Source organism: Idiotropiscis lumnitzeri, chromosome 9 (assembly GCF_059441095.1).
Source record: "Idiotropiscis lumnitzeri isolate Australia: NSW breed Sydney's pygmy pipehorse chromosome 9, RoL_Ilum_1.0, whole genome shotgun sequence".
Classification (NCBI taxonomy): domain Eukaryota; kingdom Metazoa; phylum Chordata; class Actinopteri; order Syngnathiformes; family Syngnathidae; genus Idiotropiscis; species Idiotropiscis lumnitzeri.
Window position 1 is genome coordinate 22,820,835 of NC_142399.1, and position 25,546 is coordinate 22,846,380.

General features: G+C 44.7%; 1 protein-coding gene across 1 annotated transcript in view; it reads left to right on the plus strand.

The window, feature by feature from the left end:
* Window positions 1-25,546, plus strand: part of piezo1 (piezo type mechanosensitive ion channel component 1 (Er blood group)) — a 304,639-nt gene that overhangs the window by 188,061 nt on the left and 91,032 nt on the right. Inside the window, exons 30-33 of the mRNA XM_088304108.1 lie at window positions 8,299-8,358; window positions 8,477-8,577; window positions 9,044-9,185; window positions 12,923-12,979. Of these exons, the coding sequence (XP_088160234.1) occupies window positions 8,299-8,358; window positions 8,477-8,577; window positions 9,044-9,185; window positions 12,923-12,979 (360 nt within the window). The remainder of the gene's footprint in view (window positions 1-8,298; window positions 8,359-8,476; window positions 8,578-9,043; window positions 9,186-12,922; window positions 12,980-25,546) is intronic.

Consider the following 25,546-nt stretch of genomic DNA (forward strand, 5'->3'; position numbering starts at 1 on the left):
TCGGGCCCTGGGTCCACAACACCTCTAGCAGAGACACACACAGAACTACCATTTCCGAGCGACCCTTCTCTGGAAATTTCGACATTTAGTAATGTTCCCAAAACCAAAGAATTTGTAGTCGGTGCTGAAATATGATCTCCCGATTGTGACGCGGAGTATTCAACAACGACGGGGTCTAGATCTTTAGTATGATGACGCGCATCAATATTCAATGTGATTTGTGGCTCGGCGAAAGTAAACAATTCATACCATTTCCGCTGCTCAGGGACAAGGCACGCGTGCGAGGCAACGCCGGTAGACATAACAAATATAAAATTCTAACGCAAGATGCACTCATGACTAAATTTGGATGAGTGCATTTTTGATAAACCAAATCATGTTTGTGATCACATGTACAATGTGATGTGTCAATTGGTGAATTGAATGGGTGGCGGTTGCTAAACCACTCAGACCAGAGCAAGAACAGGGCATACCCACCGCGGGAGGATGGGAACCAGGTTTCAGAGCTGCCCTCAAATGTTTCAGTTCAGTTTAGCCACTGGGAAGGAAGAGAGCACGACATATGCTCCCTCCGTGGGATGTGCACAGTCAAGTTCAGTCCCATCCGGGAATGCCACTCGAATTCCAGTGTTCGTTCAGTCAATGGCAGTGACTCAGGCAATCTTGAGAGTCCACATGGCTCAGTGGGGGTTGCGGAAGGAGCTCACAGCTCGCCCCAATATCCAGCACCATCGAAAACTTGTCCATCCACCGTCCCCGGAATGCTAGGACCTGCTAGTCCTCGAACGCTGAAGCTCCGCGGCCCCCTGTCATGGAATGGGGTACGAGCGGGTTTGTGTCAAGTGCGTTGGGAGTGGGTAACGGTGGCGCCCCATGCGCTGGTGGAGCTCTTTGTGACAGATATGGCACCGGAGGATGGCACATTCCAGAAAGTGGCTCGGCATGGACAGCTCATCACCCAGTGACCCCACACCCCGCAGCCAGAGCACACCCCACTCACAATCCCTGTCCATAACCACCCGTACCTCTGTTACCGCGGTCCCGACCTCGTTGACCGGCCTGCTTTGGACGCCAGTCTGCTGTGGCGCTGCGTCACCCGAACCTAGCCCAGAAGCAGCAGAACTGGAAGGAGCAGGTCCAATGGGAGCCGCGTGCGTCGGTGGCTGCCTTAGCTGCTTCCTCTTTTTTAATATTTTTATCTCTCTTGGCCTCCTAAACCTGCAAGTACAACAATTTTTAGTCACGCTCCTTAATCCAATCCCATATTTTCCTTTTCTGATGTCGTGCAAAATCATGTACAAAATGTGTTCTACATAAACCAGGCCTGTCTCCCCCTTCCCCACCTGAACGACACAGCAACATCGACCCCAACGGGCCAGAAATATCTGATGCACGGCACGGCCAATCTCACCTGAGGTGTCCCCATTTAGCTGGTGACCATCATGCTGGTCAGCAGATCTGGCCTCGGCCTCAAGTGAGGACAGTTCCTCTTAAATAAATTTTGTCCCGCTTGTAACTCTGTATAAACCTCTTAGTCTGGTGTCTCCTTTGTAGGAGATTTCAACCAACGTGACCTCTTTACAACGTGTCGAATAAACCAATGTTGACCTTTCTGCTATCTTTACAGCTGTGAGAGCTGTTACTAACGCCTCCTTCCCCCTTGGGTAATTACAAATGTCTTATCTTCAAACTTCTTACAAGCACCCAGTATCCTGGCTTCACTAATTTAGTGCCCCTGCTGGGAGACAGAAAGATCCTTGTCACTCTAAATTTGCGCCTGTCTTTTGTTTTCCTAACATTTTTCACATATGGTCAACTAAAGTTGCTTCAACATCTATTTCCCATTTGCTCTTAAATTTGAGGTATTCTATAAGTTCTTCCAAACAGTGTTTTACAATGTCTTAGTCCTAAATACAATGAACTACGATACAATGGAAAATATCAGAATAACATTCAGGGTCATTTGTGTCTGAAATATCTCCTCAACAACAACCTACCCTTGCGTTAAGTGAGTAATTTTCCATAAAGACAGTGCCACTAATTCGACATTAATTTCAAGTATCACTGCTGTGGTGCTGTATTATATGGAAAGGTCTAAACAATCCAAGAAAATTTTGCCCTATCCTGGACTGGGTGTGTGTTATCTAGTCGCGCATCCAATGTGAATAATAATAACTCCTGTGGAGCACATGAGCAGGCTAAAGCAACAACTATATCTTAATCTGTACCGTGGACCCTAAATTAGAATATCTTATTTCTCCCTCCTTGTTGAGGAGAACCTCCGGGATGGGCGTGGTGAGGCGCTATTTGAAGCATTCTCTGGCCTTCTGGTCACACTGGTCACATGTCACCTCAAACCTGTGGAGATAACTGGAGGTGTGGCAATTGCCAGTGAGAAGAGACAAATTATCTTCCTTCCAAAACTTTCAGTTTTGCATAAATTTTGTGTAATAACGTCAATCAATCATTCACTTGATGCTTAATTACTCCAATCTTTCTCCAAAAACAATTTGAAAATGAATACTTGGGAGTGCAATAGGGATTCAGGTATGATCAGGCCTGTCCGCCCATTGCACCCTACGTGCTGTAAGGGCTTGCCGGTGACCTCAATCAATTTTCCTTCCTGAGGCTCCCGTCCGTCCCTTAAACATTCACTCAAACCACATAGACATACAAACACTTTTTCTTTCACACTTTCATTCAACAAAAGATACTTTCCAATTCCACACAGAGACCCCTCCCTTGGCGCGTCCGCCTTGATTCCACTGAGATTTGTGCTGGCAGTTCCTTAATTTTGCCTCAATTTAGCCAGCGTATGCCAAAATTTACAACTGTGGGTCTCTTGCTTTTCGCATTCACTCTCCGTGATGTCGTTTCTCCTCTCCTGGACGTAGCTGACGAAACTGCACCTGTGACATCAAACAGCTCATAGATGCGGATGTTAGCAGTCTGGTATTTATGGAATGCTGTCATGTCCTTTAAAATTGTCATGTCAGCGGTCGCGTCGTACAGTCAAAAAAACATCTGTCTTCCACCTTTGTCACATTTAATACACATCAGTTAATAAATCATCTACAAAAATATTTAGTCCCACTTTATCTTTGGTAAACCAATCTCCAATGGCTAGATATTCCCCGTTCCAAAGATTTTCTTTCAACATGTTCATAGAATACTTCACTTAAAACTTATCCCAAAACCATAATCCCTTTTGCTTAAAAATTAAAATTTTAATAAGATTGTCGCCGCCCTGCTGTTCCTCAGGCATCCCCTGCACGTTTCAGTGTTTAACTTGTGTTCTAATTCCCTGCTAATTTGTATTTATTGTTAGGTTGAATACATATATTTTATCCCGTACCTTACTACACTAGCACTGCAACATCAAGGGGGGGGGGGTGCCGAGACACACCTCTGACACAAAAGGACTGTGACCTTCTTTCGAGAGCACCAAAAGGCATATCTTCCTTTTCAATCAGTTAACGACTGCCATTGATGCCTGTTTTTCCTCTTGTGTCTGAAATGTTTACATGTTCCTGCTGGTGCTCCCCCCCCCGGGGCCAGCACAGGCGTCTCCACACTCCCCTGCTGTTCTCCGCGCACCCTCTCTCTCGTTATTCACAGCCTGTTCGATCAATTGTATGGTCGCTGGTGCCATCCGTGAATCGTTATCTTTTGCATCTCAAACCATTCTGCCCCCCCAAGGTGCTACGGGGCCATTAATGGCGCCGTCGGAACGAGCGGCGGCTCAAACACATCCTGTTGCGAGTCTGGCAACTGTGGATAAATGCCTCTCAGACATTCCGTCTTTTCTTCCACTTTTTCAATCACTTCATCCTCTTTCTCTGACTTCCTCCCCCTACTTGGGAACGAGCATCTAACTTCAAAGAGCTGTGAACTCTTTGTTACAGCACACTCATGATTTTACGATTACACCTCTACCCATTGCCTTCTGTAAAATCTTTCTCACTCTTATTTTTTAACACCAATCTCTTCTTTTTCCTCGTGTCATTTCCATCTGTACATTTCATTCCAGTTACTAATTACAGTTACCTTAATATAAAGACCATCAACTCGAGTATGAAACATAAAATATTTATTTCTTCAATTCCTCCTTACAGCAGACCCTAATTCTTATCCTTTTCATTTGTTCAAGTCACACCTTCTTCAATACTGCCTGTTTCATCATCCTCCTTTCAATGGAACATTAATTGTTCCTTTCTCTTTTCTTATTGAACTTCCAATCTCTACACTGACACAATTTCTTCTCTTTTCTCTAGCTTTCTTTCTTTCTCTTTTCTTATTTCATCCCTACTTCATGTTTTTCTTCTCTTTTTTATGTTTCATTTTTATGAATTTATCCTTAATCTCCGTGCCACACCCGGGACCCGAGACCACTATCACACTTCCTCTCCTTCGCCATCTTGAAATCAAAATCCACTCGTGCGTGTCCCAAACACACTTCTTACGCAGAACAATTTTAGCCTTCACATTCACACCGCTTCCACTCTGATATTTTAAATCGTATCTTAACCACGAATAGTTCCAAACTATTCTAGTAGGTAAATCCCAGATTTTACTCTACTATCGTCCACACTTTTACACTTATTTATTTATATATTTATTTATTTATTTAACCATATCGTATCTTAACCACGAATAGTTCCAAACTATTCTAGTAGGTAAATCCCAGATTTTACTCTACTATCGTCCACACTGTTACACTTATTTATTTATATATTTATTTATTTATTTAACCATATATATTTTAACACCATTCCGCTCCGCCTTCCTCTTATAATTTAGCGTTGCCAATATGCAGAATTTGAAAAGGATCTGCTTACCTTGTGTCACTGTGGGCCCAAGAGGAAGGACGGTCAGAAGTGTGGCTCCTTTATCCTTTATTCTTTTTCAGGTCGTCACCTGGTGTGGACGTGGGCCCCAGGCCCGAGCCCCAGACTCTTGTGGTTTTTCCTGAAGCCCCAGGCTTCCTTTGAGCCCCAGACTCTTGAAGTCCCAGACTTCTTTTCTTTTCTTGGAGTCCCAGACTCTCTTTGAAGTCCCAGACTTCTATTACCTCTCATGCATCACGTCGGCGTCACCATAAATTGTTGGAATTTATCTTTATATCAATGTTAGAATTTAACTTTAACCCAATGTAAACTCAAATTAGTAATCTGACTCCAATTTGCGACCTTACCCAACTCTCACTCATCCAACAATATGCGCGCTCGTTCTGCAATAGAAAGGTATCAGGAAGCCGGCATTTTCACGCACAAGTGGGTTTATTCCCAATACACAGATTTCTACATGGCACCTGGGTCTCGGGTCCCTCTCAATACAACTCTACACCTCTCTTGCCACCAGTGAATGTGTTCTACCTCCGAGTTGCCCAGTAATGATTCATACTATACAACATGCAAATGACACAGAGACAAAGGCATCCTGGCATGATTCTATTGGCTATGTGTATTGCAGTTAACTTTAGCTCGCTCTCATTGGTCTTTCTCCTCCCGCCGAATCCCGTGGCTCCTCCTGCGTGCGATCCCCCGATGGCCGCTCCTTCAGCCACTGCTCTCTGAGTCATCTCGTCTCGCTCAGCACCGTCTGCTTCTAAAACATTCCATTCCTGCACAACCCCCGCAACCAGTTTCGCTCCACCAGTCACACTCTCAGCATTTTACAATATCACATTTTCATACACTGGATGCACCAACATCTAATGAACTATGTCAAGCTCAAACTCTTATATTCCTTTAATAGACAAATGCATGAAATCCTTTAAGTGTAACCGAAGTTTGGCCCATGCTAATGACAAGACCCTCAGGAGAGGAATGCAGGAAGATTGGATCACAGCTGCACCACAGGAGGTGTGAACGAGTCCCCTCTGAAACAATGGACTTCCATGCCGGGATCACAAAAGTGGCTCCTAGCAGTCTACCCTTTGTTCTGTTTTAAATTGACTGCCATTTACATTATCCTTTAAGCCCCTAAACTCAGATATTACAATATTACTAAGCAGGTATAATCTTAATTTAGCTACACTAGTACATGCTCCACTTCATGGAGAATGGTTAGTCTGCCTGTTATATCCTTCCAATCCCTATCGTTTCCTTTCTCATCTAAGTTCTCCAGAAGCTAGGCCGTGACTGGACACTATGTTCGCATGTATACGCCGACCAGAATACCCCAATTGCACAGAGTACTTGTTGCATGGTCAACCGCAAGGAATCTTGGACTTTGTAGTACAAGAAGTGCTTGTAAGAGCGATGTTTGGAGTGTAGACCCATTGGAAATGCATAATGAGTAATCAAGAAAACCTTGAAAGCTAGAGTAAGTACGAAACCACATTTTTGGAGTGAACAAGCGGAGATGACGCATAATTGCGTCATGATGTCCTTGTGTCGCCGTTTCAATCAGCTTATTTGAATGTGGGAGGGGGTAACTGTCCACTCAAGCCATGTCAACAGTTTATACCAAATGACTCAGAAATCGGAATTTTGAACTGAATCCATTATTGACAGAAGTCCATGTTGCAAATATAGTCATTGTTATTTTTTGTTTCTTGTGGATGGCTTGCAACAGTGAGGACAAATGTTATGGATGGCCTTGTGGCCAGAGAAGGGATCACCACGCAGTGGCAAGTGTTTGAGAGCAGTGACACGGGCTTTATTCAAACCACTGATTTAAACAACACAATGTCGTCGCAAGAGTAAAAACTAATTTGCACTAACAAGGACTAGTGGACGAGAACCAAGGTAACAAAAAGGCTTTTTACAAAAACTAAACAGAAAATGTCCGAGAGCACTTAAACAAAAACCCCGCTTAAATACTCTTGGTCTGCTAGCTAGACTTGTAACTCAAACACAAAACCACAGTAGAACTTAATTTAACTAACCTTAAACGCTACCAGCACAAAGACAAATCGCTATGACTCGAGAGAGACCACGGGATTTGGCAAGCAGCAGCCAGCAGGACCACATGCAAGGCAATACTCCAGCAGTATTGTTTGTTTGAGGCTAAACCTAAATACTACAGCCTGCTGATTAGCACCAGGTGGATCTGGCTGATTGGAATTGCTTCCCTTCTGTGACTCCGCCCACTACTCCACCAGGATGGACTGTAGGTGGAGAGAACAACATGTTATTTTTTTTTAAACAGGCTATGCATATCGTATTTATTTATCGATATACATAAATTCAATGTTTCAGAAGCGTTGTCCACTTGTTTACATGTTTCATGCAACATGAAATGTTGGTTTTGTTGAAGTGGAAAAGTCACTGATTTGTCAATGGTTTGTTATAATAGTGTATCGCTTGTTTGATTTCGGAATGATTGACAGTTTAGTATATACATATGTTTATACCACAGTTGTTTGTATTTGTCTGGTGAATGCTTACAATACTATGTCAAAATATTTAGTAAGTTTAAATCTGTAACTGTTGTAGAGAAATAAATGCGGAGAAATTTAAAAAGGCAATGCTTCTGTTAACTTTATCTTAATAACCTCCAATCTATAATATAAATGATATTGTTTAATGTAATTATGATTAATTAATTGGTCAATGGGCTGTCACTTGTATAGTGCTTTTCTACCTTCACTACTCATAGTGCTGCACACTGTTATCTCGTCTACCTACTGATGTACAACTCCTACATTGAGTACAATGACAATAAAGGGCATTCTGATTCTGATGACGCATCATCTGGAGCCATATTGCTCAAGGACACTTTGAAATGGTCACACTGGCTGGGGATCAAATCCCCAACCTCTGAGTTGGGCGACGAGACTGAGTTGGGAGACGACCACTGAGTCATGCCACCCCCATTGCTTGTTTGTTCCAATAATTAATTGAAAACGACCTTGAGAAAAATAATTCCATACATTATCTTCCATAATTGTTAAGCCCTAGTTCTGAGTTTTCAAACTTTTTAGGTGAAACAGTGCTCCGGGAGCGTATGTCTGAACACACTCACGATGAGGGAATGGGGATTTCAGGGATGACAGGCTGTAATGTTCATGGTCTTGTTTTTTCTTTTTTAAATAAAAAATTTAAAAAAACAAAACAACATTTTCACTGGTCTGACTTAGAAGAAATAAAAATTGCAAGAAAATCAATAAAATAGCGAGGTCAACGTTAAATAACTGAAGGTTTGGTCACGAATGGAAACCCCGCGTTTGAGTGAAGCTGGAATAACCGAACCGTGACTTAGCGAGGGAAGACTGTATAAAGTGTATATACATTGCACTGTACTTTAGGTACAGTATATAAACGTTTGTGTGTCCTTGTGTGTGTTTTTAAGGAACAAAGACAGAGCGAAACAAAGAACGCTGGTCTCAACCATGGCTAGACCATGCGACAGGTATCACACGCACATGCAATGCACAGGGACACTTGGCATATACTATATTCGTGATTACAGTATTTACATTTAAACATGGTAAAGAAGAGCAAACAGTAATCTAATTCCTTTACCACAGTGCTGCATTCAGGATGGTATTACCTTTTTGAATCAGACAGTGAGGGTGAACATGAACTGCTGTCAGAGGAACAGAAGCCTGAGAAACAGACTGCCTATCAGGTAACTCTTCTGTAACTGTAAAACTTTAATCTCTACACTGACCAGCTTCGTCATTGTGACCACCTGCACAATATGATATGGATACAAAAGCTGTTTAAAATATTGAGCCAACTGATTAACACACAGTCGTCATTATGATGCTGTACCATTCTGTTCCCCTGCAAACTACCACAACTATAACCCTATTGTGAATTTAGTATCTCATACTGTCATTCAAAAACCAAGCATCCATGTTTCAGTAATGCTGTGATCTTGTTCTCTGTGGTCTGTGACACAGCTGATTGTCAATGTAATTATCCCATAAAGGGATTATAATGACAAAAGTAAATACAAAATAATAACTTCAGAATAAAATATTTCATTCAGCTCTTGTATTTGATATCATTATAATGTACTAAGCAAGTGGTCATGTTATGTCCATTCAGTGTAAACAGTTTTCAGTGGTGTAGTTGCTTTACTTTCCCAGTTGGCTTATCAGGCGTGGGTGAACAATGTTAAAAGAGCTCTGAAAGAACAAAGGAACCGAAGATCACCAAGAAGACTTGAAATCGTTGAGGACGAGTATGCCACACATCAGACTTCACAAGAGGAGTCTTGCTCAGTGACAGGTATATAGGTGCACATTTTATTCTAAGACATCAAAGCTAGGCAGAATGGGCTCAGGTGGTGGGCAATTCATTTTGCAAAGGGGCCTCATGAGAAACAGGAACGCTAATCGAGAGTCGAGGGCCAAGCCAACACACTAATGTAAACTTTTTCTACATTTTTTTTAATGTCTTTAGAAAAAGCATAATGAGTCCTATTTTTGTGACGAATCTAGACAAGGCTAAAACAAAGTGCAGTCTGTGTGCATGGGTGGAGCACCAGTCTTAATTTCTCCCCACATCCACAATTTTATACAAGTCTTCCGTTACGGATAACGATAAAGTCAAAATTCGAGTTAAGCATTTTTTTTTTATATCGCCTTAGTTTTATTTGTGTCTCCCATGCTGAAACAGAAACCAATAAGGTCCTATTTCCAAACGTCATTGCTGTATTAAAATATTATGCATGCATTTTAAGGGCAGTTCTTATTGAAAAGGCAAATGGTGGTGGCCCACTAACAAAAATCAAGAAATTCCAGAGACTTTAGGTACAAGTCCATAAATTATTCTAAAAACTCATTCATCCATTACACTCTCAATACATTCATAATAACAGTAAAGATGTAGAATGGTTCCATCCATCCATTATCCACCGCTTATACGGGGTCGCGTCGCGGAGGCAGCAGCTTCAGCCAGAAAATCCAGACTTCACCCCTCCCCAGCCACATCTTCCAGCTCTGCTGGAGGGAACCCCAGGCGTTCCCAGGCCAGCCGGGAGACTTAGTCTCTCCAGCGTGTCCTATGTCGTCCTCGGGGCCTCCTGCCTGTGGGACATGCCTGGAAAACTCACCAGGAGGCATCCAGGAGGAATCCTAATCAGATGCCTGAGCCACCTCTTCTGGCTCCTCTCACCGTGGAGAAGCAGCGGCTCGACGCTGAGTCCCTCCCGGATGGCCGAGCTTCTCACCCTATCTCTAAGGCAGAGTCCGGACACCCTGCGGAGGAAACTTATTTCGGCCGCTTGTATCCGAGATCTGGTTCTTTCTGTCACGACCCACAGCTCGTTACCATAGGTCAGGGTAGCAAAGTAGATCGACCGGCAAAATGAGACCTTCGCCTTTTGGTTCAGCTCCCTCTTCACCACGACAGACCGATACAGACGCTGAACCGATCCGCCAGTCGATCTCACGTCCAATCCTCCCCTCACTCGTGAACAAGACCCCAAGATACTTAAACTCCTCCACTTGGGGCAGGATATCCTCCCCGACCTGCAGAGGGCACTCCACCCTTTTCTGACTGAGAACCATGGTCTCAGAGTTGGAGATGCTGATCTTCATCCCAACCGCTTCACATTCAGCTCCGAACCACTCCAGTGAGAGTTGGAGATCACGGCTTGAAAAAGCCAACAGTACCACATCATCTGCAATGAGCAGATATGCAATACTGAGGTCACCAAACCGGATCCCCTCATTCCCTCAACTGCGCCTAGAAATTCTGTCCAAAAAAGTTATGAACAGAATCATTGACAAGGGCAGTCTTGGCGGAGTCCAACCTTCACTGGAAACGAATCCGACTTACTGCTGGCAATGCGGACCGATCTCTGACTTCTGTGGTACAGCGACTGAACTGCCCGTGTATCAGGGGGCTCGGTACCCCCGTACTCCTGAAGCGCACTCCACAGAACTCCTCAAGGGACACGGTCGATCGCCTTCTCCAAGTCCACAAAACACATGTAGACTGGTTGGGCAAACTCCCTTGAACCATCATGGACCATGTAGAGAGGAAGGACGCTGTTCCACGGCCAGGACGAAAAACCGCACTGCTCTGAGATTCAACCTCCTCAACAGTACCCCTGAGTAGATCTTACCGGGGAGGCTGAGGAGTGTGATTCCTCTATAATTGGAAGACACCCTCCGGTCCCCCTTCTTAAAAAGGGGGACCACCACCCTGGTCTCCCAATCCAGAGGCACTGTCCCCATTGTCCATGCAATGTTGTAGAGGCGTGTCAACCATGACAGCCCCACAACATCCAGAGCCTTTAGGAACTCCGGGCGGATCTCATCCACACTCGTGGCCTTGATACCAAGGAGCTTGTTAACCACCTTGGTTACTTTAGCCCCAGAGATAGGTGAGTCAACCACATAGTCTTCAGTCTCTGTTTCCTCAATGGAAGGTGTGTCGGTGGACTTGAGGCGGTCTTCGAAGTATTCTCCCCACCGACTCACAAGGTCCAGAGTCGAGGTCAGCAGCACTCCATCACCACTATAAACAGTGTTAATGGTGCACTGCTTCCCTTTCCTGATACGCCGGATGGTGGACCAGAATTTCATCAAAGCCGTCTGGAAGTCGTTTTCCATGGCCTCACCAAACACCCCTCACGCCCGGGTTTTTGTTCCGGCAACCACCAAAGCCATATTTTGCTTGACCAGTCATTACCTGTCAGCTGCGTCCGGAGTCCCACAGGCCAAAAAGACCCGATAGGACTCCTTTTTCATCCTGACAGCATCCCTTACCACCGGTGTCCACCAGCGGGTTTCGGGGTTGCCGCCACGACAGGCACCGACCACCTTACATCCACGGCTCTGATCGGCTGTCTCCACAATGGAGGCACGAAACATGGTCCACTCAGACTCAATGTCCCCCACCTCCCCCGGTACGTGGGCAAAGTCCTGCCGGAGGTGGGAGTTTAAACTCTTTCTGACAGGGGATTCTGCCAAGCGTTCCCAGCAGACCCTCACAATACGTTTGGGTCTGCCGGGTCGGACCGGCATCTTCCCCCATCATCGGAGCCAACTCACCACCAGGTGGTGATCAGTTGACAGCTCTGCCCCTCTGTTCACTCGAATGTCCAAAACATGCGGCCGCAAATCCGATGACACGACTACAAAGTCGATCATCAAACTGCGGCCTAGGGTATCCTGGTGCCAAGTGCACATATGGACACCCTTATGTTTGAACATGGTGTTCGTTATGGACAATCCATGACGAGCACAGAAGTCCAGTAACAGAACTCCACTTGGGTTCAGATTGAGGGGGGGGGGGGTCCTCCCAATCACGCCCTTCCTGGTCTCATTGTCATTACCCACGTGAGCATTGAAGTCCCCCAGGAGAACGAGGGAGTCTCCAGGGGGAGCGCTCCCCAGCACACCCTCCAAAGACTCCAAAAAGGGTGAGTACTCTGAACTGCTGTTTGGTGCTAAGCACAAACAACAGTCAGTACCTGTCCCTCCACCTTGAGTCAGAGGGAGGCTACCCTCTCGTCCACCGGGGTGAACCCCAATATACAGGCACCAAGCCGGGGGGCAATAAGTATGGCCACACCTGCTCGGCGTCTCTCACCTTGGGCAACTCCAGAGTGGAAGAGTGTCCAACCCCTCCCAGTGCCTGCGTGGTTTTTCTCCGGGTTCTTCAGTTTCCTCCCACATGCCAATAACATGCATGGTAGGTTGATTGGACACTCTAAATTGCCCCTAGGTGTGAGTGTGAGCGCGACTGATTGTTCGGCTATGTGTGCCCTGCGATTGCCTGACGACCAGTTCAAGGTGTACCACGCCTAATGCCCGAAGATAGCTGTGATAGGCACCAGCACCCCCGCGACCCTCGTGGACCTTTGATTCAGATAATGGATGGATGTTCTGAACGACCAGTCAAATAATGAAGGGGCAATATTATGAGTGTTCTCTATGACAAATAGGACAACATAACTAATGAGAAAAGTCCCCAATATTATGTGTAATGCAAACACAATGGTGTTTCTGTAGGCTCAGAGGACAATAATGTGTTTGAAGATCCTCAATTAAAGGAGCCAGGGGAGTCTGGTAAGTTTATATATTCTATTGCTTCTCCATACTCCATCTTACACATTATCTTGCCTTATGCCCTCATCAAGTACAACATGCCTGTCTCTCCAAAAATATGCCTTCTGTTGAGTTATAAAGTGAGGAATGTATTACATATTCATAATTATTATGCATATTTGATATAACGTTAACATTTAAAGATTTTTTTTTTATTCAGTATGTGCCACACCATTTTTTTTTTTATCTCTGCCTCTTTTGTATACAAGTGCATATAAATCGGGCATATGTCTGCAACATGAACGCAACCCATCCATCCAACCTATATGTCATCAAAAGCCAAATACACACTAGATGCAGGTGCGGGAGTGTCATTCGGAGACTAATGACAATATGTATGTAATGCAGTCGATGTAAATGTATAAAGTGGACATTGTAACGTCACATTTCGTAGCCGTCGACATAAAATTAAGAGATCAAGGAGCGTCGCCTCATTTTCCCAAAATATCTCTACCTATTACAAACTGGACCATATTTACTTAGGTAAGTACTGTGCCACTTAATGTTGTTTTTTATTTTTTTGTTTTGTTTAGTGTGTGTCACTCAATGCTGTGCTTTGTGCACATGCATGTCACACCTCTGACAGGTTCCGTTCACATTTAGAAGTCCCATTTGTCCCATTGTCCCATTTTTGTCACGTGAACAAGTACAATAAAAAAAGGGTTTTAACAAGAAATCAAAATTGGGCATCATGCCCTGGAGTTTGAACATAGCCTTTGTTTGTTGAAGACTTTTTACGTTTAATCCAAAAGACTTCTTCAGTTCTAGGAAAACACTGAAAGGTAAGGAGTAGACTAATTTGTACTACATGCATCCCCTGCCACTCCAAAACCAGGGAGTCCGAAGATCCATTCAAGTGAGTTGTGGCTGCGAAACACTCGTAAATCACCAATCGTGTTCTCGACCAGCACGGAAAATTGGGTTGCAGAGCTTGCTGATGTATTCTGCATCAGAGATCATACAGATAACCCAGTGCAGCAAGGTACTCCGTCCATGCGGCTCCCAAGCTTGGCAAGGCCTTAGGATAAAAAAGCCAATGCAATTTGTACTACTTTAGATGGCCTCGCAAAGGGATGGGCAACTTAAATGCTACCGGGGGCCATACCTTTTTTCAATTAGTGCTTACTGGGGGGCCACGTAAGACATGCACTTCCTGACTATTAGATGTATGGCAAAAATGCTATTTTACATATGGACATGCGCGGTGCCTACAACACACTCAATGCCACAGTCGTGATATGCGTTCTCATTTTTTTTCTATTGACCATTTTATCGAAAGCATTTTCTATTGACTATCTAATGACTATCGCAATACATAATGATATTGAATTATCGACCCAGCCTTAGTTAAAATATCAGTTTTTTCCGCAATTGACTGACAACACCTCCAGGATGAGTCCAATGAGAACATATTATAATAATTTCGAAAAGCATATTTATAACTTTCTGAATTCCAAAATAAATGGATTTTTTCTTTTTTTTTTTTTACGGGTTTATTCCTTCCTTTTTCATCGGATCACTACCTGTTTGAGGGAGGTGATACTGGAGGGAGATGGCATTGCATCCTAGTGGACCATGTTCCATCCTTCCATTGTCGCATTGGCCATCTGGAGCTGCGGTTGTAAAGTGGTCGATGCTTGTCATGGTGGCAATCCCTAAACCCGTTGGTGGACAACAGTGGTGTTACGGCCCTGGGCTAGGGCCCACCTACAAGGCCACGCCCTTGTTGTATTGCAGTAACTCTTCCACCCTTTCGTTTGTAAAGTCATTGGACTTGTGCCTCATCACTGGCCTGATTTCCTGCTCGTTCCCCATTGCTGGACTGCTTTCCCACTCGTTCCCCGTTGGTGGACTTCGTTCCTGCTCGTTCCCCGTTGGTGGACTTCGTTCCTGCTCGTTACTCATGGACGTCCCAATCAACGAGCTCCACCTGTGCAGCTGGGACCAATAAAAGGACCTCGGTCCAGCTGCTCAGGGCGGCTGGAACCTTAGAGTTCAGTTCGCCTCGCTTGCGCTCGTGGTGTCTCTTGGTTGGACTTGGGATGCAATCAAGCTGAAGAACGAGTCCCTTTTTGGCCTGCAGCACTCTGGTGCCACCTGTTGGGTATTGGCTGACCATTCGGAAAACAGTTTAGCGGTCGCTGAGGAAAAAACTCAGGTGTGGGAGCATGAGGAGATGTAGTGAAGAAGTTGAGAACTGGTGTAAAAAAACAGAGGCAGCTTAGTGTGGTTGTACCCTTGGGACACAGCAAGATGACGAGGGTTTTTTTTATTTTTTTTTTGATAGAACACTGTTTTAGTTAACAGGCTGCACTAAAAAAACAGGGGAAAGTCAGTTAGTTGGTCACAGGGCCTACACGACGGGTGGGATTTGGACTCCCCTTAAAAAAAAGGAATGGCCACACAATTCTGCCTCTGATCTCTGGACACTGCACTCCACACTAAAATAAGAAGTAAAAGCACGTCAAACTCACACGAAAGATAAAACCACTGCACTCAGTGAGAGGTGACAGACTAAAAATGACTAAAAACCCCCACCCAAGCTGTGGGTAGCCGCCCTCGGACCTACTTTTAATTAAAAAAAAACCCTCGGTGGATAAAAACTACACGATAAAATAAACCACCCCTACACTGAATCTAGTAAAACCTACTTAGTGTCTTCCCCTGCTGCGCAGCTGTCATAGTCCTCGTGATGGGATCGGGGGGAATAGTGATCCGGGTCCGGTGCGAATCGGCAGTTTCTTTTAGAGGGGTTGGGAGCGTTGTATACAATCACCGGACGTGTTGTCCCGTTGACTGGGGCGTCTCGCTTCCGTGCGGCGTCGTAGCGGGGCGAGAGTGCTGCATAGAGAGGATCGTGCATGGCGGGTGTTCTGTGTAGAGAGGATCGTGGTGGCGAGCATTCTCTGGCGAATGTCGTGCGGGGCAGGTGTTCTCTGGCGAGCGTTGTGCGTGGCGGGCGTCCTCTGCGTGGAGCAAGTTGTGAAGGCGTGCTCTGCGTGGCGAGAATCTCCCGATCCTCCGGTGGCACCGTCCTTATATGCTCAGCTCATCCTTCCCTGGCCTATCGGGCTCGTCAGGTGCTGATCGGGCCACGATCCGAGGCACCTGGGGGAGAAATTCACTCTCACGTCCCACACACACACACACACACACACCACACCCACACACACCCACACACTCATTCACTATCCCACAACCTCCATTCACTCGTTACGCTGGGACGTACAATGCGTGTTTTTAGTCAGTGGCGCTGTCTGCTCCTCCTTCAGACAGGTGGGTTTCAAGCGGTCAATAGACACCCAGTCGCTGCGGCCGCTGTCATGTCAAGGTGATATACCTTCTCGGCCCACTCTTAGAAAATGTAAAGGGCCACAATACAGCCATGTGAGTGGCAGTCTGGGGGAGTCGATCCTTACAAATGCATGCGGACATGTTCACAGTGTGTTGGGTACCAGTGCAGGAACGTTGGTATTATATGTCCGAACCACTGAATGCTACTTGCCAACACTACGTCATCGGTAAGAGAAGTTTTTTGCAGTGGCTGCTCTGTTGACCATGTCGGGACAGGATGGCAAGAACTCTTCTGGAACGGCGACTGTTTAGTCGAAAAACATTTCAGCAGGCGAAACGTTGAGACCATCCTCCAGAGTTGCCAACTTCAGAAACTGACCCATGATAGCTGGGCTTCAAGTCTTGTACAGTGGTTCTGTTTGGCCATGCCATTCCCAGGAGACTTTTCGGCGGTATTATAGTGAAACTTGGTGCCTATTAGTTAGCTGAGAGCAACCCAGACCTATGAAGCAAAGGCCAGACCCCAGCCAGAGGTGATATTGTCAGGCACAGCGAAGTGTCATGTCCGTTGAATCGGGCCTCTGCACAGTCTTGGACCGCTTATGCCTGGGCATATGCGGGTCAATGAGACCTCGTGGCTCAGGAATTCAAATTTGGTCACATCTAAAATGCACTTGTCTGGGTAGGCATCCTGACCATTATTTTTTATTTTGGAATAGAGCAGGATGTTGTCAACATAGATGCCGCAGAAAAGAACGTTGCTGAATATCTGATCCATCATCCATTAAAAGGTGCCGCCGCTGTCCTCCAGCCAAAGGTAGGTCTTAGGATTTTCAGTGACCCAGAAGTACCTCTATAAATTGCTCCAGCTTGGAGAAGGCTGGCACCGTTCAACTGGGACATTAGGTCGGCCATACAGATCAGCGGCCTTGATCGTCCTCATCCTGTGTAGAGTGGATGCCCATGGGCAGGACACCTGGCACAGGCCCATCCGCTCCATCTCTGAAAAATCCTGTTTGACGACGATAGCTTTTCGGCAGACAAGTGTCGGAATTTGCTTTTGAACAAGTTTTGGCTTGAACATGCCCGGGAAATATTTGTAGACCTTGTCATAACCGCCACATGTTATGGCAGAGCAGCTGTTGATGAGGTCCATACTGTCATCACAGGTCTTGAGTGTTGTTGTCTGATAAGTGTCTATGACAAGAAGCCATTGGTTTCCAACATCAACTAACAACAGCAATAATGAATTCCCAGATGATTGGAAATGTGCATGAACTGTGGCAATTCCGGTCCTTTTGGCAACCATGAGTTTCATCCAGTTTGGATCGTTGGTACTTGACATTTGTCGTCCAGTCCTGTAAGATAAATCAACCGGATCACTCCTATCTCGACCAGAAATTTGTCTGGACAAGGGTGTCAGTGAGACAGAGCAGCCCGGGATGCCATGGAATGACGGTCAAGTTTATATGTTACCTGCCCCATGACGTGTCTGTTGAAACGCAGTCCGCTATTTTTTTTGTTCAATTTCAGCCAGGTGAGCAATTGCAAGCAGAGGCACAGAATTTCTCTTGGTAAAAGCAATTATTAGCAGCAACTCTCCGCGACGCATAGCACGGTCTTGTTTGTCTTATGATTGTTTTTGTCAGATGGTGAAGATGTATGCGGTGGCTTTGTCAGCAAGGGTGGAGATCGAGGTCTGTTTGCAGGACGTTATTCTTTGCACTTATTGGTTGACGGGTCAGTGATGGGGAGACCAGCAAATCCTTTCATTTCTTTGCATACATGGTGGGCGGTCCGATCATCCAGTGACTAGATGGGGAACCGGAGCATAAGCGAAACTCGGGTGCTTGGCGTAAGGCTGAGCTCTCCCTGCAGGTATGCTTTTAAATCTGCATATTTGATCTCTTCCCGCTGAGTTACACCAAAACCAGAGGAAATTTGTTGCTCATGCTTTAGACAAAATTGGACTTTTGCCCGGCGGAACCAACATATCGGTTCTTGTGTGGAGAATGGCAATAGCTTCATGGAGACAGTGTGGATGATTGAAGCTGAAGGCCAATGTGTATTTCAATAAAGTTGTATTGGGTTGTGTTGTATTTTGTAAACAGTCGTGGTCATCAGTTGCAAGAAGACAAAGTGAAGAGTTGAGAATTGTTGCGTAACTGATTTTTTTCACATGGATCAACATTTCTATGCAAACAAAGCTGATGTAAGAGAAGCAATTGTCTCGGAGTGATCCCATTGGTCAGCTTTCTGATGTTGATGACAAAACAGTAGTCCATGCATGGGAACCACAAATTGCGCAAGGAAATTGTTCCTGCTACACTAGGAGGTCGGTAAGGCCATGAAAAATGACTTCCGGGTGACTTAGAGGAAATTCTGGTCCACCATCCGGCATCACAGGAGGGTGGTCCATTCCCACTGGAATATAGTGAAGACTTTGATTCTGGACTTCAAAGAGCTCCTTAATTCCACCAACACTTCTTTTCGTTGAAGTCTAACTCAGGGGTAGTACCTGCATCACAGACAATGACAAACTGTTGGCAAATAGTCTGGTTGGACAATACTCTACAACTACAGTAAAAAGGAGCTTGATATTGACCCCACCATGGAACAATTTAGCAAAGTCGTCGCATTAATAAGCTGTCAACACTGCTTCATGAAAAAATACGGGGAGGCAGTTCTGTTACCGCCACTTCATGGATTTCTGTGCCTTTGGTGGAGTGAAGGCAAGGCACCCCAGAAGATATCCCTGTGGAGCTCTGACTTGGCTACAAGTCCTTGCCAGCCACATTCTACAGAGTAGCTGTGTGGCTTCAGGGCAGAGTGATCCACGTTGACGTCAGCTTCTTCAGAAATGCCGTGAACGGAGAATGGCACTTTACACCTTGATTGATCGCACAAAGCTATTTAGTATCATTGCCACCTTCCATGGCAAAATACAATGTAGGGTGATATACATTGGTGCCTCATCTGAGCCCTTCAAGTGGAGTGAAACAAAGTTGTGTCCTTGCAAACAACCTTGTTTAGTAGTTTCTTTTCTATGCATTGAATTCTGCATTTCAGCACTTTGAAGAGAGAGTCTACCCGCATACCAGGAGTGACGTGACAAGACAATTCTCCTCAGAGAAATGTTTGCTAATGACGCAGCCCTGATTTCATACACTGGTGAAGGCCTTCAGCATCCATTTAGACCCACCATTAGAAAACCAACATCATGGGCCAGAATGTCCCGGTACCTCCAGCAATGAGAATGAACAACAAGATACTCAAGATTACTGACTATTTTGCTAGACTTGGCTCGACTGTGACAAGCAATTTGTCTCTTGATTCAGAGATCAACAGGTGCATGCCAAATCTGCTGCCGTTTGCCCAAGTTGAGCAAGCGAAAGTGGGATATTCGCCAGCTGACGCTGAACACCAAACTCAAGGTATATTAAGCATGCATGCATGCTCAGCACCCTGTTGTATGTCGGTGTCATGTCAAGTCAAGTCAATTTTATTTGTATAGCCCTTAATCACAGACAGTCTCAAAGGGCTTTACATAGCCACAATCGACATCCCCGATCTTAACCCCCAGGAGGGCAAGGAAAAACTCACAAAACCTCATTAGGGGAAAAGTGAGAAACCTTGAGAAGGGACCACAGATGGGGGAATCCCCCTTCCAGGATGACCAGGCTGCAATGGATGCCAACTGGGCAACATTTGACACATACAATGATGCTATGCAATAATAGATGAGATAATATAAGAGTCAATTGAATGAAGTGCTGCAGGAAGATGACTTCAGTGGAGTGGGTCCTCATCCAGGGCCGTAATATCCATGGCAGCATATCCGAAGATGAGCCTTCGATCTTGTACCGGTCAGTTGGTGTAAATTCAGTACAGCCACTTCCAAGTGAATCGCCATCACCTAATTCGGGGAATTGGGAACAGAAAAGAAAGAACAGAAATAGCAAACAGGCCAACAAGTAGTTCAATGAAGTGCTGAAATATAAGGAAATCAGAAAAGGCGCTGCATGAAGACGACTTCGGCAGAGCAGGTCCCTTCCCGGTTCGTCAGTGCCGTAATCTTCAAAGCATGTCCCCATCACCTAATTCCCAAGCAGGGGAAGGAGGGGGCAGAAAAGAGAAGAAGCGGCAGTAAACAGGCCAACAAATAATTAAATTAGATGCTAAAGTATATAAATAAATTGATCAAATGTCGCGCTGCAGGAAGACGACATCACTGGAACAGGTGTATGCCCAGTTGGTCAATGCCTTAAACTTCCTAGTGGGTCACCGTCACCTAATCCCCCAGCCGGGGGAAAAGGGGGCAGAAAAGAAAACAAAAGAAAAAAAAAGCGGCAGTAAACAGGCCAACAAATATTTCAGCTAAATGCACAAGAGTATAAATGCGTCTTTAATAGTGTTTTAAACATTTCTACTGAGGTGGCGCCTCTAATATCTGAGGGAAGTGCATTCCAAAGCATTGGTGCCCGAATAGAGAACGCTCTAGAACCTGCGGACTTCTTTTTGGCTCGCGGGATCACTAAAAGACCAGCATTTTGTGAGCGAAGGTTTCGGGACGGAACATATGGTACCACGAGGTCAACGAGATAAGAAGGTGCTAAGCCGTGCAATATTTTAAAAGTAAGTAGCAGAACTTTAAAATCACATCTCAAGTGGACCGGAAGCCAATGCAAATTGGCTAATATCGGGGTAATATGATCAAACTTTCTCGTCTTAGTTAAGAGTCTAGCTGCTGCATTTTGAACTAACTGCAGACTTTTAATACTCGACATGGGGAGACCCGAGAGCAAAGCGTTACAATAGTCGAGGCGAGATGTAACAAACGCATGGATTAAGATTTCCGCGTCACACGTTGATAGAATTGGGCGAATTTTAGCAATGTTACGCAGATGAAAAAACGCAGTTCGAGTAATATTTTTAATGTGCATTTGAAAAGACATAGTTGCGTCAAATATAACACCGAGATTTTTTGTTGAATCCTTTTGGATAATATTACATTTATCGATATTCAGAGTGGTGTCTTTGAAAAGGTACCGATGACGCGCTGGTCCAATGATGAGCATCTCGGTTTTATCTGAGTTAAGACGCAAAAAATTGAAAGACATCCATTGTTTAATTTCGGCAAGGCACGCCTCTAATTTATAGCAGTCGCGGGGATTCGTTATATCCAACGGCATGTATAATTGCGTATCATCAGCGTAACAGTGAAAACTAATGTTATATTTCCGTATAATATCACCAAGCGGTAGCATATAGATGCTAAACAATAGAGGTCCAAGTACCGATCCCTGCGGAACTCCACATATGATCTTACAATGATCCGAAGTCGTATTGCCATGAATTACACGGTGCGTCCTCTCCGACAGATACGAATTAAACCAAGAAAGCGCTGAACCTGAAATGCCAACACACGTTTCAAGGCGTTTTAATAATATGTTATGATCAACGGTATCAAAAGCGGCACTAAGATCGAGTAAGAGTAATATTGATGAGGTGTCGGCGTCCATAGCTATGAGAAGATCATTAGTAACTTTAGCAAGGGCCGTCTCAGTAGAGTGGTCGGCTCTAAAACCCGATTGGAAAGGTTCAAATTGATTATTAGCAGTCATATATTCATTAAGTTGTTGCGCTACGACTTTTTCAAGAATTTTTGCAATAAACGGAAGATTTGAAACCGGCCTATAGTTGATGAGACTCTCTGGGTCAAGGTTTGGTTGCTTAAGTAACGGTCGGATAACGGCGGTCCTAAAAGCTGCTGGTACTACACCCGTGGTAAGTGATAGATTAATTATATTTAAAACAGACGGTCCTAGGGTCGTAAACAGTTCTTTAATTAGTTTGCCAGGAAGCGGATCGAGCACACAAGTTGTCGGTTTTGCCGCAGTAACCAATTTTGTTAGGCTCTCAAGAGATATTTTTTTAAATTGACATAAGGTTATCGGACAGTTATCAGCCCTAATGTCCCTATTAACACCATTTATCGCGGAATTCGACGGAATTTTAAGAACAGTGTCTTTAATCTCATCACGAATACATTCTATCTTCTGAGTAAAAAATTGCATAAAATCGTGAGCTGAATAGGAAGAGCTATCCGAGGTTGGTCGCTGTTGCGTTAGCATTGCTACGGTATCAAATAAATATTTAGGATTGTTTTTATGTAAGACAATTAATCTAGAATAATAATTAGTTTTGGCTAAATTAAGCGCTTCTTTGTATATTAGTAAACTATCGCACCATGCCTGACGGAAGACCTCAAGTTTGGTCGCACGCCATTTGCGCTCAAGCTTCCTACAAGATCGTTTCAGTACGCGCGTTTCCTCTGTAAACCACGGAGTAAGCCTCTTTGGACGAGTTTTAGTTTTTAAAGGCGCGACGGAGTCAAGCGCATTTAACAAAGCGACATTAAAGTTGTTTGTGAGATCATCAATCGTACCAATATAATTAGGAAACGAAGCAGTTGCTAAAGGGAGTAGCTCAGAGAGCGCAACGATGGTTGAGGAGCTAATGTTACGGCTGCTATAATTTTGATTATGGTCAGAACGATGACAGTGAGCCAAGACTTCAAATTTGATAAAGTAATGGTCAGATATAGCACTGGTATATGGTAATACAATTATTTTTGAAGATGCTAAGCCTCGGGTTAATACCAAATCTAGCGTATTGCCATTTATATGCGTTGCTTCATTTATTATTTGCGTGAAACCAAACATATCAATGATTGTCCGAAACGCTACCGTAAGTGGTTCCGACGGGAGATTCATATGAATGTTGAAGTCGCCCATGATAAGTATATTATCCGCATGAGTTACTAAATCAGCTACGAATTCAGAAAATTCATCTAAAAAGCCGGAGTAAGAGCCAGGTGGACGATAAAGAACGGCAAGATAAAACGGCAGCTCGGCTGAGGATCGCATAATGAGAACTTCAAATGTTTTAAAGGAATTGCTAAAACGAGGACTAAGTTTTAGGTTAGATTCGGAAATGAGGGCTACACCCCCGCCTTTCTTTTGAGGGCGCCCAACATGCGAGCTCACGAAGTTTGGAGGCGAAGCCTCATTTAGCGGTAAAAACTGATTTGGTTTTAACCAGGTCTCGCAAAGACCAATCATGTTAAGATTATGGTCTCTAATAAGGTCATTAACTAACAAGGCTTTCGATGAAAGCGATCTAATATTTAAAAAACCGAGTTTCAGTAAAATAGGTCTATCTAAGTTATTCCGCGCAACAGGACTCCTGGTCATAATATTAAGGAGATTGCTTTGCCTAGGTCCCGGATTGTACCTCGAGCGACTATAAACGCGGCGAGAAATTCTGACGGTCGGAATCCGATAGTTATTTACCAGCTTTCGAGTGCTATTATTTTGAGAGAACGGCTCGTCGTCAATAAAACCGACCGAGGAGGAATGCTTAAACCCATCATGTATTGCCACCTCAGTAGAAATTATATCAGTATGAGATCTACCAGCGTATGGTGTGTAGCGCTCAAATCTAGAAGAAAAGCTATGTGTGTTGTCTAAGTCTAGCATAGCGCTAGTTAGCTCTAGCCTTACAGACTCCATACCCTTCCTTACAGGCTCACTATTCGCCTGCAGCCCGACCTGCTCTAATATGAATAGTCATGGAAGGCTCAAACAATAATCTATGTTTCTAGAAAGAGTGATGGCGCCTTCCCAGTTAGGGTGAAGGCCGTCCATCCTCAGCAGGTCGGGTCGGCCCCAGAAAGAAGGCCAGTTATCTATAAACTGCAGTCCGTGCTCACTACAAAAACTAGCCAGCCACTTATTTAGCGAGAATAATCTACTAAACCTCTCATCATTGCCTCTCGCAGGCAAGGGGCCAGAGACAATTACTCGATGCCGACTCATCTTTCTGGCGAGATCACAAGTCCTTGCTATGTTTTTCTTTGTGATCTCTGATTGCTTCATCCTAGTGTCATTGGAGCCAACGTGTATCACTATATCTGAATAGCTAGCGTTGTTTGCACTGCGCTGGTGTATAGGTGTCTTGCGCGCTAGCTCCATAAGATTAGCTTCTATGTCGGGTGCTCTGGCCCCAGGAATACACATTACTGTGGCTGGATTTTCAAGCTTAATGTTGCGGGTAATGGAGTCACCTATCACTAAGGTGCGGGAGCCATGAGACCGAGGTGGAATGGAACTGCTATGTGTCTTAACAGGCTCACCGCGATTAGCAAGCCGTTTACGGCCAATGCTAACCAGACTAGCAGGTTGGCTACAACCCGTGCTAACAGTCGTGTCCGCCACGTTTACGCTTACCACATTACTCTGCTCTAGCTGGCGGACACGTCCCTCTAGCAGGGAGAGTCTTTCCATGAGAATGGTGCAAGTGTTGCATGTGGTGGTGCACGAAACCATAGTTGCGTTTACTCGCCCGGTGGATAAGAGCGGAGGAAAAGATGTCGCGCCGAAAGTGACGTCCTGTCGCGCCGAAAGTGACGACCTTTGCCACAGGTGAACCCCCTGGAAAGTTTCCATCTATGCTGCCTACGAAGTATTATGAGCAAAAAGTTACCATCACTGCAGAGTTGGAAAAAAAAAACAGGTTTCCTCAGCATGCACTCCAACACTGTCTGATTGGCTTGGCCATGTGCCTTGCATGGAGGACAGGCATATATATTAAAGGACATCCTGTACAGAGAACTGGTAAGAGGATGTTGTACAGTTGGTCATCCAGCATTGTGCTTCACAGATGTCTGCAAGCGCAACATATTTCTCGTAGGCATTGACAGAGACACTTGAGAGGTGCATGCAGCTGATCAAGAAGGCTGTGTCCAGAGGGGCGAGGAAAGGGGAATTCTCCAGTTGCAGGAAACGAGAAGAATATTGCTGAAGAATTAGAAGCTTGCAGTGCCCAAGCTGCAGTTAGACTTTGTGTGCACCCATTATGGCAAAATCTGTCACTCTTGACTGGACTGCTAGTCACTCAAAATGCCATTTCTCACAAATAAGAGTCATGAGTGAACTGCCATGACGCTCACAATGGTCTCCCCAGACAAAGGTATTATTATTATTATTATTATTATTATTATTATTATTATTATTATTATTATTGTTATTATTAACTTGTGTTCACTCTTACGTATTCCCTACACTTTACAGTGTGTTTTAAATAGCCATTGAATCACCTACATTAAACCTTAAAAAACACTTTATGATGAACAAAATTGTTATTTGTGTCTTTATTCATATGTTTCCCATT